Source organism: Branchiostoma lanceolatum, chromosome 6 (assembly GCF_035083965.1).
Source record: "Branchiostoma lanceolatum isolate klBraLanc5 chromosome 6, klBraLanc5.hap2, whole genome shotgun sequence".
Classification (NCBI taxonomy): Eukaryota; Metazoa; Chordata; class Leptocardii; order Amphioxiformes; family Branchiostomatidae; genus Branchiostoma; species Branchiostoma lanceolatum.
Window position 1 is genome coordinate 10417614 of NC_089727.1, and position 12094 is coordinate 10429707.

Below are 12094 nucleotides of genomic sequence, written 5' to 3' on the forward strand. Positions count from 1 at the left end.
ATTGTAATAGTCCCTACAACTTTGACATGCAAACTTTGACCTTTAGAGTTTCCTGAAACATGGAGAGCCATTCATTCAAACGTCTTTCGAAGCTTTTACTCCAAAATAATTTCTGGGCATGGTGACGACAGTTGAGTAAGTACAGGATGTCTAAACTGGCCGGGATGGAGAGTTCGGCCACCAGTGTGCTGCGGCGGGCGGTAGAGCTGGACGGGACCGCCCGCCTGCCCGAGGCACTGGTCTGCTATCAGGAGGGGATACAACTTCTACTCGATGTTTTAAAGGGTGCGTCGGCTCATGTCTTTGTTCCTGTCAATAAGAATATGTTTGTACTTTATTTGACAGTATGTTCCTGTCAATAAGAATTTTGTGCACTGTTGACAGTATGTTCCTGTCAATACGAATTTGCACTGTTGTCTGTTGACAGAATGTTCCTGCCTGTTAACGTTAAGTAACGGGGGGTGCCCAATATTCGGACGTTTTTTTACGCGCTGGAACTCACGGCGCTCCATTGCTGGTTGCCAGAGAGTGGTCAGGTTTTAATGAATGAATTTTGAACACATTCATCTAAAGACCATACTTGGACAAGAAATGTATTCATACTGTTCATGGGCCCTTCATGCTCCGCGTTACATGCGGAAGACGCTGTGAGACATTTTCACGAATGTACCTTCTGATTTAGTGCTACGCCAGATAGTGTGCCTAACTTCGTACGCTTTGGTAATTTTGCTCTCTTCGGAAGTTAGTGATGAAGTTAGGGAAATGTAAATTAGGCTTGAAGTCTGCTATATTCTAGCTTTCTTTTGACCGGAAAATTTTGACTGTGTGCACTTCTAACGTCATGTGAGAAGGGCTATATCTAGCGCATCCCAGCTCATGTTCCCACGGGAAATAGGCTACTACGCGGCCCGACGTACGTATTGAATGCGGCCCGACTTACGAAATCATTACGAAAAAACGACACCGCTTACATCAACAATACTCCGTCTACTTATTGGGAAACATCTTCGCCATCTCTGTATTCAGTTTCCTTTTCATAGACGGTACCAATCACATGTTAGAGCGTAACAAAGCTGTGCGTTGAATCGTCCCGCCACCATCGCGGTCCAAAAAAATGGCGGGAAAACAACGTCGTCAGACGACAGCAATGTTTACGTTGTTTTTCTTTGGTCGGTTTTCTTCTCAACAAACACTTAAAGACCCAAATTTTTAGTGTTTTATGAAATTATTTTTCTCATGTGTATGATAGCTGTGTGACTTATGTATCAGCTGCTTGGCACAGGTCGTATATTTAGGTGCCGGGCCGTCTAGCTACGCAGTGACCCTCTACTCAGCGTTGCCATCATTAATGTCAAAATACTACTTTTCGACAAAACAAGAAATGAATATGTACACATATGTTTTGAATGTAAATGACAATTTTGTGCATGAACTTGGGTTATTTACCTTCCTTATCAGCATAGTCATTGGACACAAACACGGCGTTCTTATGCAAAATAAGATCAGTAAAAAACCCGTGCGATGTTCGGGCGCGTGCGAGGTTCGGGCGGCCCCCGTTATCTTTTTTTTTCACTATTGACAAGATATTCCTGCCAACTAGAAAACTTTTTTGTACTATTGACAGGGTGTTCAAAAAATAGGAAACCCTCCAGTCCAAGTGCTTTGAAAAGCAAAAATGAAAACTGTCACTATTGTAACCACCATTTTAACCCTTCTACAGCAACAACAGATGAGGCTAAAAAGACCAGGTACAGAGAGCGGATACGAGAGTACATGGACAGGGCAGAGGAAATTTAGAAACATGTTCAACTGGAAAAAGAAGGTGAGAAAACCTGTTAGAGTAGAGTTTACAGTCAGGTGAAATGTTCACAGCTGATTGGTATGTTATGGCATTTTTAAATTTACTTACAAGTACATACCAGGTTACTTCAGTGAGAGTTACTAGTTTGTTCATATGCATGGTAGATGTGTGTACTACGTAGTAGACTGAATAGACCACTACCACGTACCAAAGGACATAAACATCTGACAGTCATCTCTGATCTATGCATATCTGTCCACACAAACACACATGTACGCATGTACACACACACACACACAAATGTAGACACACATAAACACACACACACACACACACAGACAAACCAAAAGCTATACTTCAGTCTTTTGGTGTGAAGTAGTACCACAACACAGCTACAGCAATGGTATAGCCCTGCACTGAGGTAAGTCGGCAAGGGTTTTGTCATAACTTCAGTTTGGGGTGCATGGCCTGCCAAGTTATCATAATTAAATTAGATTGTCAAGATATTTAGTAGTGTTTGGAAGAGTGGAAATCTTACCTTGTGGTGTATTGCTAAGTTTTGTATTGAATTTCTTATTTCAGCTGGGAAGTACCATGAACAAATCCACATCGCTGCTGGTTCAGTAGGTTACAGTTATGACAGACTCTTCAGACCATATATGGACAAGACCCTGGCAGAGGTATGGGTGGATGACCCCTACATTAGGTCAAAACACCAGGTAAGATTGGAGTTCCGCAGTGCATCTGCAAGATGATATTGTGGATAAAATTGGGTTCCTATACTAGAAATACTACAGTATAACTGTATATGCAATTTATTCGTTGTTGAATCATACCACCAGTATTTCATTATGCTAATGTTAATAAAGCAAATCAGTTCTGAATTATATTTTCTGAATAAAGTTACTTAGAAAAAATAAAGATTATTTCTACTTTGATGGCATTATCCCACATCTGTCAATAGCTTGGATTTATCCATGTTTGTCCAAGTTTATTCCGCTGGGTAATACTTCCAATGCCCTGACAGATTCCCATCTTATTTTGCAGATAATGAATTTCCTGAGGTTTTGTGAGTTACTTGTGAAGTCTGACTGCCAGGTTCAGAGGATACATCTCACTACAGGAGAAGAGGAGGTAGGACAATGAACAATACTTACAGTAGGGGCAATTTTATGCCAATGGGTATGTTGATAATGCCTTCCTTGTTGGTAGTTTTGTGTAAAGCATAGTTCCAAAATTGATGGTAATTTTGTAAAACACTGGTGGCATTATAATTCTGCTGGAGGATATGATATATTTATAAAGCTTTGAAGCGAAACATTCAGGTTCAAGTGTAGGTACAGAGCTTTGGCAAATTATCCGAGTATGCTACCTAATCTTTTGGACATAAAGAATGACAAGAAATGTGAAATGACCATCTCTATATACATACAGTCCACCTGGACAATGTGACCACTTTTTGCTGGTCCCTTAGATACAATTGTAAATGCAGAAATGTTTGTGGTGGTTTTATGTTCGCGGTTTTCGCGGCGACCATTTCAACACAAAAATTAAAGCCATCGCAAATATGTTTTGTTCAATACTGTAGCAGTATATGGCCATAGCGCTGCCGCAAACTTAAAACCACCGCAAACACTAGCTCCATTTTTGCCTTAATTAGCGCAAAATAAAAACCATGTGAACTTAAATGCATTTACAGTAGTTTCCCATTGACACACGCTTTAGAATCTTGTCTGCAGTGACCACCTGTCCACATAAACCTTATTGGTCCCCTGAGTGGTCCTCTTGGGCAGTTTTGACTGTATTATGACAGTATACTAGTAGCAATGTTGTCCTGTAGTTAAGCAGAACTACAGGCCGGTCCCTGATGTGTTTTGTAGGGTCCACGGTTAGAGGAACAGCAAGGCAGGCTGAGGGAACTGAGAGAGAGCCTGAACAAGTACGGCGTCACCCTGGACGTGCAGTACTCCTCAACATTACATGACAGGGAAATCAGGTCAGCATCTTTACTGTGCTCTGCTGAAGACTTGACTGTAAGCAATGTGGGAACAACTCCACCGACACTGGAACCAAAGCTAAATAGAATTTCAAGTACTCAACATTGAGGGGAGGGGTACAAGGGGAGGTAACAGTAAGGAAGAGGGAGAAAACTGGCAAAAGATAACACTGATGGAAGGGATTAGACTGATCATGATGGCAAAGAAATTCAACACAGAAACAGGAGGTTTGGCTGCAGCACCAAAGGGAAGCTGTTAGGCCTAAATTGACCTTGCTGGTACCAGTGTTTGTGGAGTTACAGAGACATTCAGTCACTTGATAAGTTTACTGAGACATGAACAGTTCTACCGCATCTTTGCATGATTTTCACTCAACAGGTAGTGTAAAATGTCAATGTATATCTTCCTGAAATGTACTAGACAATGTAGATTGGGTTTGTCTCCAAATATCAATGTGTACCGGTATAACATGTAAATCAGAAACAAAACAGGGCTTCTGTATTTTTTCTGAAAGATTTAGTAATGGCTGGATAATCAAGATAGGAAGAGGACTGGACATCTTCAAACCAACAAAGGTAAACTGTACTGCCACAGCTACACAGTGATGAATTCACACACCTTTAGTTAGTTAGCTGTCGGGCATTTTCATAGCATCAGAATCTTGCATGTACAGATGTAGATGAGCTGATACAATTGTCATTTGTTGCAACATATTTTTGCAGGTATGCTATGACTTATTTTAAGATGGATAACTTTATAATAATGGGATAAGTTATTGTTGTCAGACTTTAGAAAAGTACATGCACCACATATGTAGGACTTGGTAGAGATTGGGATCCTGTTAAAATACTGATTCTGGCAGTAGAGATAGTCTGAACTTTTCTGTGCATGTGAATATTTGCCTAAAAGACAGTCAGAACTTTGATTCATGTCACTTTAGATCAACGGATTGACTTTAAACTAAGAATTAGTGATCTCTGTCATGTACAAAAGTACATGTCACTGACTAAAGATAGTGGAGTAACTATTTTTGGCGTACATGTACAAAATACCACATAAAGTATACAACATGTAGCAACACACAACTAACAGTTGTAAACTTGCTGTTCTCTACAGAGCCCGTTCCAGATCGGTTTCTGTGACTATGACTTACGAGAGTGTCATGAGACAACTGTGGACATCTTTCACAACAAACATCTCAAGACTTCCATGCATGGAGATGTCTCATCCTAGTTTCTTGGACGGTCTTGATACATGTACATATGTGTCTTTGTCTATCACAGAAATATGTGGAAAACCTTGCCCTTAACTACAATTCAATACAAACTTTGATATCTGTTGTTTGATATCTATATTTGCCCCAATTTCTTCATATGTTGCTTTTAACTGCTTTGTACATCCAGAAGTCAGGGAAGTGCAAATGTCTTATGGTGAATGAATCATGTAGTTTCTGTAATAAAAAAAACAATTTCTCCCAGCATGGTGGAAAATTCACATTTAATTTCATAGCATCTGGAAGGGACAAATACTATGATATAATCATGGATTATAGAAACATCACCAAATAGAAAAAGCATGCTTTATCTCAACTTTTTTTACGTAACTTGTATCGTAATAGTTGTAAATAATAGGAACTTCATTTAAACCCCATGCTTGCCTTATAAACGTGATTTATAATTATATTACATGCTATGATAACTTTAGAATTTTTGTAATTCATAGCTTCGTGGTATCTGGTAGACCTGGGTATTGTCGCAAAGAAAACTACAGCATTAAATGCATATTCAAGAAAATTAGTTTTGGGTTTGTCATACATGTATTTCTACAATGAATAACTTTACCAGTTGAGCCACAGGAATATCCCTACATGACGTTTACACCCAATAGATAAAGAAGTTGCAAGAAACATGTAAGATTGAACTATTTTTATTGAATCATCTTGATAACTCTTCAGACAAAATATAAAGATCCTTTTCAGTATTCCTCCACACAATGGATGTGGTAAAGTTTGGTGCATGCCATCACACAATTCCAATGGATTACAACAGGAAGAATGTTTTCAATAATCATAACAATTCTCAGAAACATAGACAGTGGCCATTAGTTATGGCTGTAGCAAAAAATGCAAACACTATGTTCTAAAACTGGCTATTTCTAACAGTGGATACTGATATGGCCATCTCTGATACTCATGGAAAACTCCTACAGTAACTATTGTTCTTGAAATTGAATTGTCATTGGAAATCCATTTGTGGAGAGGTCAAAACATCTTTACAGTAACTCTTACACAACAGTAAAAACACTCAATTGTCCTCAGGATCCTACCACGTGAAACCACCCTGGGTGACAGTATACATGTACTATGTATAAAATATAAATTGCAATCAAAATAAAAACTTTGGAAGAATTGTGCAATTCTGTATAAATCTGATCAGTTTGGAGACTTAAATTTTGCACAGAAAATTGATACTTGAATGCAAACATGTAATTATCATAACTTAGTGGTACAAAGTAATGGGACCAAGACTGCAATTTCTGTAATATTTACACATAGTAATGTGATTGAATGGTCTGTGTATTACATAAAATACTTCTATCTATAATACAGAAAACAACACAGGAACTGTCCTACCAGTAAGTCAGAAACATGGTTTTGTGAAGGAAGTGGTTTACAAAGAGGTAGTTATAACTGTAGTGCAGTATCTAGTGTCCATTTCATGTCAGGCAACAAGACTTGAAACACTGTGACATCTTCAGAGTTACATCTTCTGTAGCACCATGTTGAGCTTGTAGTTCATACAATGAATGACAATCCCCAGCCAGTGTTGTAAGGTGAAAGCGTAATTTGAAATTTGATCTGTTACCACAAGTTTCAAACCTTGTTACCCCCTAACATGTGGAGTTGAGTTGACTTATTCGAGTGTCACATCATTGTCATCCATGGCTACATAACAGAACTGATATGAGCAAGATACAAGACAAAGGATAGACAGTAGGCAATTCAGCTATGGACCAGAAAAGCTGGACTATGAGTGCGACTGATACAGTAACTGCTTGGTTGGTTGGTGGCAGTTGGACGGACTGTTCACTGTTGCAACGTTTTACTGCAGAAAGTCCACTCTACGTCTCGGAGCCAGATGATCCTCCTGAAAAAAATCAAGAAAGGAAAATATGTGAAAAAAGCTTTGACAATTATACGATGCAGTATTGATGATGCAATCAATTGACCTTGCCACCTCACTGTAAGGTAAATCTAAACCTTCTCCCTGCTGCCTAACTGTAACCCATAGGGAATTGGGTGCCAAACAGCTACTTTAGAGTGCTAAAGGTTAAGGTAACCATTTGAAATGGTGTCAGGGCAAATGCTGAATACATTCTACTTGTAATCTATAATCTTTTCACAAATATTGATTCATCACGAAACGCCAAACCCAAATGCCATCTAACATTAACGAGACATAATTTCTGCTGACCATATGGGCTACATTATTGTGGCACTAAATGACTTGAATGTAAATGTTTAAGTATGTGATGAAATTTTTTGTGTGAATGACTTGAATGTATTAATGTTCAACCATGTGATAAAACTTTTTTTGTAATTCGGCAATGGCGCCCACTCTACACTCCGTATTCTTACAACCCTCAGAGTCTAAACGACATCAAATGGAAACAGTGCTGTTAGTTCCATCTAGCTAACAAATATGTTATACTATATACATGTCTAAATCAGAATTAGTATAAAAGGAATCTTTCTAACATCAACTATGTCTCTGCATGTAGCTTCTACAAACTGGACAGAAAACAGTGACTTTCTTGAGTTAAGGATTCTAATAGATGATCAGTTCAGAGCAAGACAACACTATGAAACTAGAAAGAAAATTGAAAAGATTGGTTAGAATACTGTTGGAAAATGAGCATGCTGCAGCAACAGGCAAGGGTACCGTACAGCACATGTAAATGTGTAAGATAAAGATATGATGAACAGTTTACAAATGGCTTGTCCACCACTACAAAGACAGTTTGTTCACATCTTCTAGAATACACATCTTATGTTGGTTTTCCAAGGTACGTTCAGATAACTTTCAGAGTCAACGATGTTTTACAGCAAAATGACAGGCATAAAGATCCATTAGTGATTACAGACTGAGTGTATTTTGTCAATAATGTCAGAGAATGATTCAGAGCAATGCAATCAAACTGTCCTTCCTACAAAATGTTTCCAAGGTGACATGCAACAGAAAGGCAACCTTATGGAGTGAAGAGAGGAGCATCTCTACATTACTGAACTTGGGAATGGTCAGGCAAGGACAATGGGAAAATTCATGTACATGTATTTTGAAAAACACCCAGTTTTTATTGAGAAATGACATCAAAGCTCAGCCTACATGTTCATGGCAAGTCTTAAGCTGAAAAAGGTTTTAATGTTCAAGTATTGTGTATGGTACATCACAGGAAGAGAGAAATGGCTTTAAAGTGATTTATTTGAGAATACCACAATGGCATTTGGAAAAAAAGTTTTGATTCTAATAATTTCTAAACATTACGAAACAAAGGAATACAGTTTATATGCAGGACTAGTCTACAGTCCATCCTTTTACCACACTGGTTTTCACATATAGCCTCTATAGAATAGTCAAAAGTTTAAAGACCATAAAAACTTCAAGGTGTGTTACAATATCTTATTCTACTTGTTGCCTCTTATGAATATATGCATTGTTCTACCATACTCCAGTTTCTTATCTCTGTGTTAACTTTATACATTTCATTTAAAAGTAATTTGAAGGCTAGAACTAGACGGGTGGCAGTGCAATGTTTTAGCCAAACCTCCACCATGTGAAGATCACTGCAGTCAGTTACAGACTGAGACCTGGCAGTTTACTGTAGAGTTTCTATCCCACTCCTCCTTTTTAAATGCGTGACCATGTCCACCGTTCCTTGCCTGACCACACCCTGACTAGCCTGGTATCCAAACCTATTATAGCTGTAGAGTCTCTTTCACAGATAGCGGAGAGGCTGAAGGAGACTGGGCAGCTATGATAGGTGTGGATACCAGGCTCCACCCAGACACATGCATGAGAGATAATACAGCTGCACTCACTCCGATCCCGGTCCTGCCCTTCCTCCCCCTCTAACTGGTAGTCTGCCCCCTCCATCTGACACAAAACACACCAGAGAGGACATCACCTCACAGCATACACATGTTTATACCAGGGGTGTCTAATAAGTTCTCAGCCTCAACCAGAAACAAGGGGCACACTGAAATTTTGGGGTATCAAGTCATGAAGTGTGAAGCCTTTAATGTATGTCCACCAAAACTCAACAAATTGTGATCATTACTTTGCAGGTAATGCACTTTTGAACAGGCTTCATTCTTTATATTAATTAATGTCCATTTCAAAATTTGCGTTGTGTTCCTTGTTTTTGGGTGACACCAAGAGCTTATTGAACACTCATCGTAAACATATCAGCGGAGTCCACTGTCTCCATTACAAACATTGGGCCTCAGATATGTTGCACACTTGTGCAAAAGCAGATGAGACAAAAATTCTTTGCACATCGTAGTTGATGACTTTCCCTACTAAGAGGAAAATAATTCTATGCTGAAATATTTGGGCACAACAGCCCTTTGCGCCATTTGTCAGGTACTGGAATATATAATCAGAAAGTGGTGAGCATCGGTCAGTATGAATCGGGAGAACTCACAGTTCTGAGCATAATCTCCAAGCAGATCTTTCAGTGGCTATAAGACCGCATCCAACTGGCAAAGGAAGTTTTCGTCGCTTGGGTGGCAACGAAAACTTCCTTGGATCTGCTTGGAGATTAAACTATATAACCCTCCATCAATGTTCAAACCATTGTGATTTTCTTGCAGGTGACGTCCTTTCAAATATCAGCAGGTGAGTGGAGGAGAAACAATGTACGGGTAAAGACTGAAGGAAAAATGAAATACGTGTGTACAATCATTCCTTTTGGATATCATTATCCTTTTGAATAATGACTTGACAGGTGCAGGTTGCATTTTAGGAAATTAAGAGTAGATTCATGCAGGCATCCAGAAAAAAGGGTCAGTACAAGTGTAGTGAACATTACATTTCATCATAAGCAGACAAGGGTTTCCTTTACCTGGTTTAGGGTTACATGTTGACAGTCGTACTTACATCTCTGTCTGTGGCTAGTGGTGATATGGCTCCTGACCTGTCATCAGGGTCTCCAAACGAAAGCGTGAGGGGAGACCTTGTGATGGACCTATCAGGGGACCTTGTTCTTGACCTGTCAGGCGACTTTAATATGCTCCTAGGGGGGCTTGATCTGCGTGGACTGGTGGACCGTCTGTAGGGGGACCGTGAGTAGTGACCGGAGGTGTCTGTCGGTGGGGAGATCCGGGATGGCGAGAACCCACGCCGCCTCAGCTCCTGGTACGCTCGCTCTCTGTACAAACAAACAGACACATTCAAAATTAAAACTATTGTCATTGAGTTCATCAGGAACAGATTAAACTGAGACTGTTGTTGCTTAACCTTTAGCACACTGAAGTAGCCATTTGGCACCCCATTCTCTATTGGGTACAGATCTAGAGTCACCGTTAGGCAGCAGGGAGAAGGTTAACAGGGACTGATGGTTAATTTGTCAAATTTGCACAGTGTGGGATTCTTGCTTATTGAATTATCAACTGCTGTCGTTGGTTGGCAAATATGAACTATCCTGTCAGATTTGCATTTTACCACCACTTATAGTCATGTGATATATAATCTTCCCTCAAAATCTATCTGGAGGCCACTTTCCACTTCCTACAATGTTGGCAGTTTTACAACGTCGCATAGAGACACAATGCATCCCTTTGACAAGGGCTGTCCAGGCCAGAATATAGCCTGGGGGCCATCCTAGGTAGTCTCCCGTGGCTCCAATACTAGCTGCTAATGCACAGGTGACATTTCCAAACACAGCGCCCGGCCCCGGCAGTTTGCAGGAATGAAAAGTATGACAATAAAGATGGAATATAAAAAAAATTGTCATTGGTATAATTTGAATGTGTATATTTCTTGACATAGTTTGGAAATATCACCCTAGTATAACCAGGTTAATGGGGAGTATGTGAGCCATGGAAAGCTAAGCAGGATGGCCGAGAGGCTAGCTAGACTATACCCCAGGCCAGATTATAACTGCCAGTGTGAGTGGGTACATTCTGGCCTGTGAAAAAAAGCAAGAAAATGACCTCAATCCAGTTTAGCTAATTGAAGAGCTACAACTGCATGCTACAACTGTCACACCGGGTACCTAATTTCTATTGGTTGTTTGACTCTGACGTACTTCTCAAACCTGTCTGCTGTAAGATTCCTCTTGGTTCTCTCCAGGTCGGACTCCAGCTGGGCTGCCCGTGTACGCAGAGTTGTGATCTCCCGCTGCTGGCTCTGACTGAACACAATCATTCACAACAACTTGGAGGTTTAGTAAAATGCATGATTATGAAATGTATTACCAGTGATTTGGTGCTTGGAACTAAAAACATGTAACTATACATGTATTACATAAATAAATGTAACTTTACATTACGTACATACATGTAACTTTACATTACGTACAATCATGATTCATATATTATCAGACACTGAACAGATAACCTTGTCCTGAGCTGGTACCTCGTACAGCTTGCCATACCCTTATATGTCTGCTACTTGAGAGAACAGACATTACATGTAACAGCAGCAACACATAAAACACAACCAGACACCTCAAACTTGCCTGGGGAACCCGTACATGTACAGCTGCCACAGGGTTCAAACCATCTGTCCTTCAAGTTTGCTACATTTTCCAGCTGTTGTCTAGCTGATCTCAAACTTGCTGTTGTTGTTTGTTTTGGATATCTGATGAACTTGCTTTTTCACCGGTTTTGTACAGTAAGTACAAGCTGCGTAAGACTGAGCCTCGCTAGTACAACAGGCGCTACTTGATTTTCTTCAATAACTCAGTTCAAATACTCATCTATACACTAGTTACGCTTGCCTTCAGACTCATTCTAAGAATGATAAAAGACAGTTATGCTCTCTGAAATGTCTGACTCTTTAGAAAATTTAACCAGTTGCTTGATTTATTTTGTATTACAGTGATGGTAAGATTCCACTAACAGTACTAGTGGGCCCAATCACTTACAACAGGGTGGTTTTAGATAAAAGGTTTTGAGTTTGAATTCCTAGCAGGCCCCAATGTTTTGCCCTTGCACTCTACACCAATTTCTTCACTTGACTCAAGTGAAAATGAGTACATTGCTTTGGTCAGGGATGCCCTCTCAGATGGGATG

General features: G+C 39.8%; 2 protein-coding genes across 9 annotated transcripts in view; one reads left to right on the plus strand and one right to left on the minus strand.

The window, feature by feature from the left end:
- Positions 1-37: 37 nt before the first annotated feature.
- LOC136437350 (MIT domain-containing protein 1-like) lies at positions 38-5594 on the plus strand. The gene is given in 7 exon segments (XM_066431916.1): positions 38-285; positions 1721-1822; positions 2384-2520; positions 2849-2935; positions 3682-3797; positions 4313-4373; positions 4915-5594. Coding segments are annotated over 7 exon segments (759 nt in total). The 5' UTR covers positions 38-146; the 3' UTR covers positions 5032-5594.
- A 114-nt stretch (positions 5595-5708) lies between these two features.
- Positions 5709-12094, minus strand: part of LOC136437320 (centrosomal protein of 135 kDa-like) — a 32103-nt gene continuing 25717 nt past the window's right edge. For 7 of the 8 annotated variants that reach the window (XM_066431860.1, XM_066431859.1, XM_066431862.1 and 4 more), the window contains 4 exons: positions 11107-11211; positions 9957-10227; positions 8897-8951; positions 5709-6944 (listed from right to left, as the gene is read on the minus strand). In XM_066431860.1, the coding sequence (XP_066287957.1) occupies positions 6919-6944; positions 8897-8951; positions 9957-10227; positions 11107-11211 (457 nt within the window). In that variant the 3' untranslated portion in view covers positions 5709-6918. The remainder of the gene's footprint in view (positions 6945-8896; positions 8952-9956; positions 10228-11106; positions 11212-12094) is intronic. The other variant, XM_066431861.1, reaches the window with a different exon arrangement.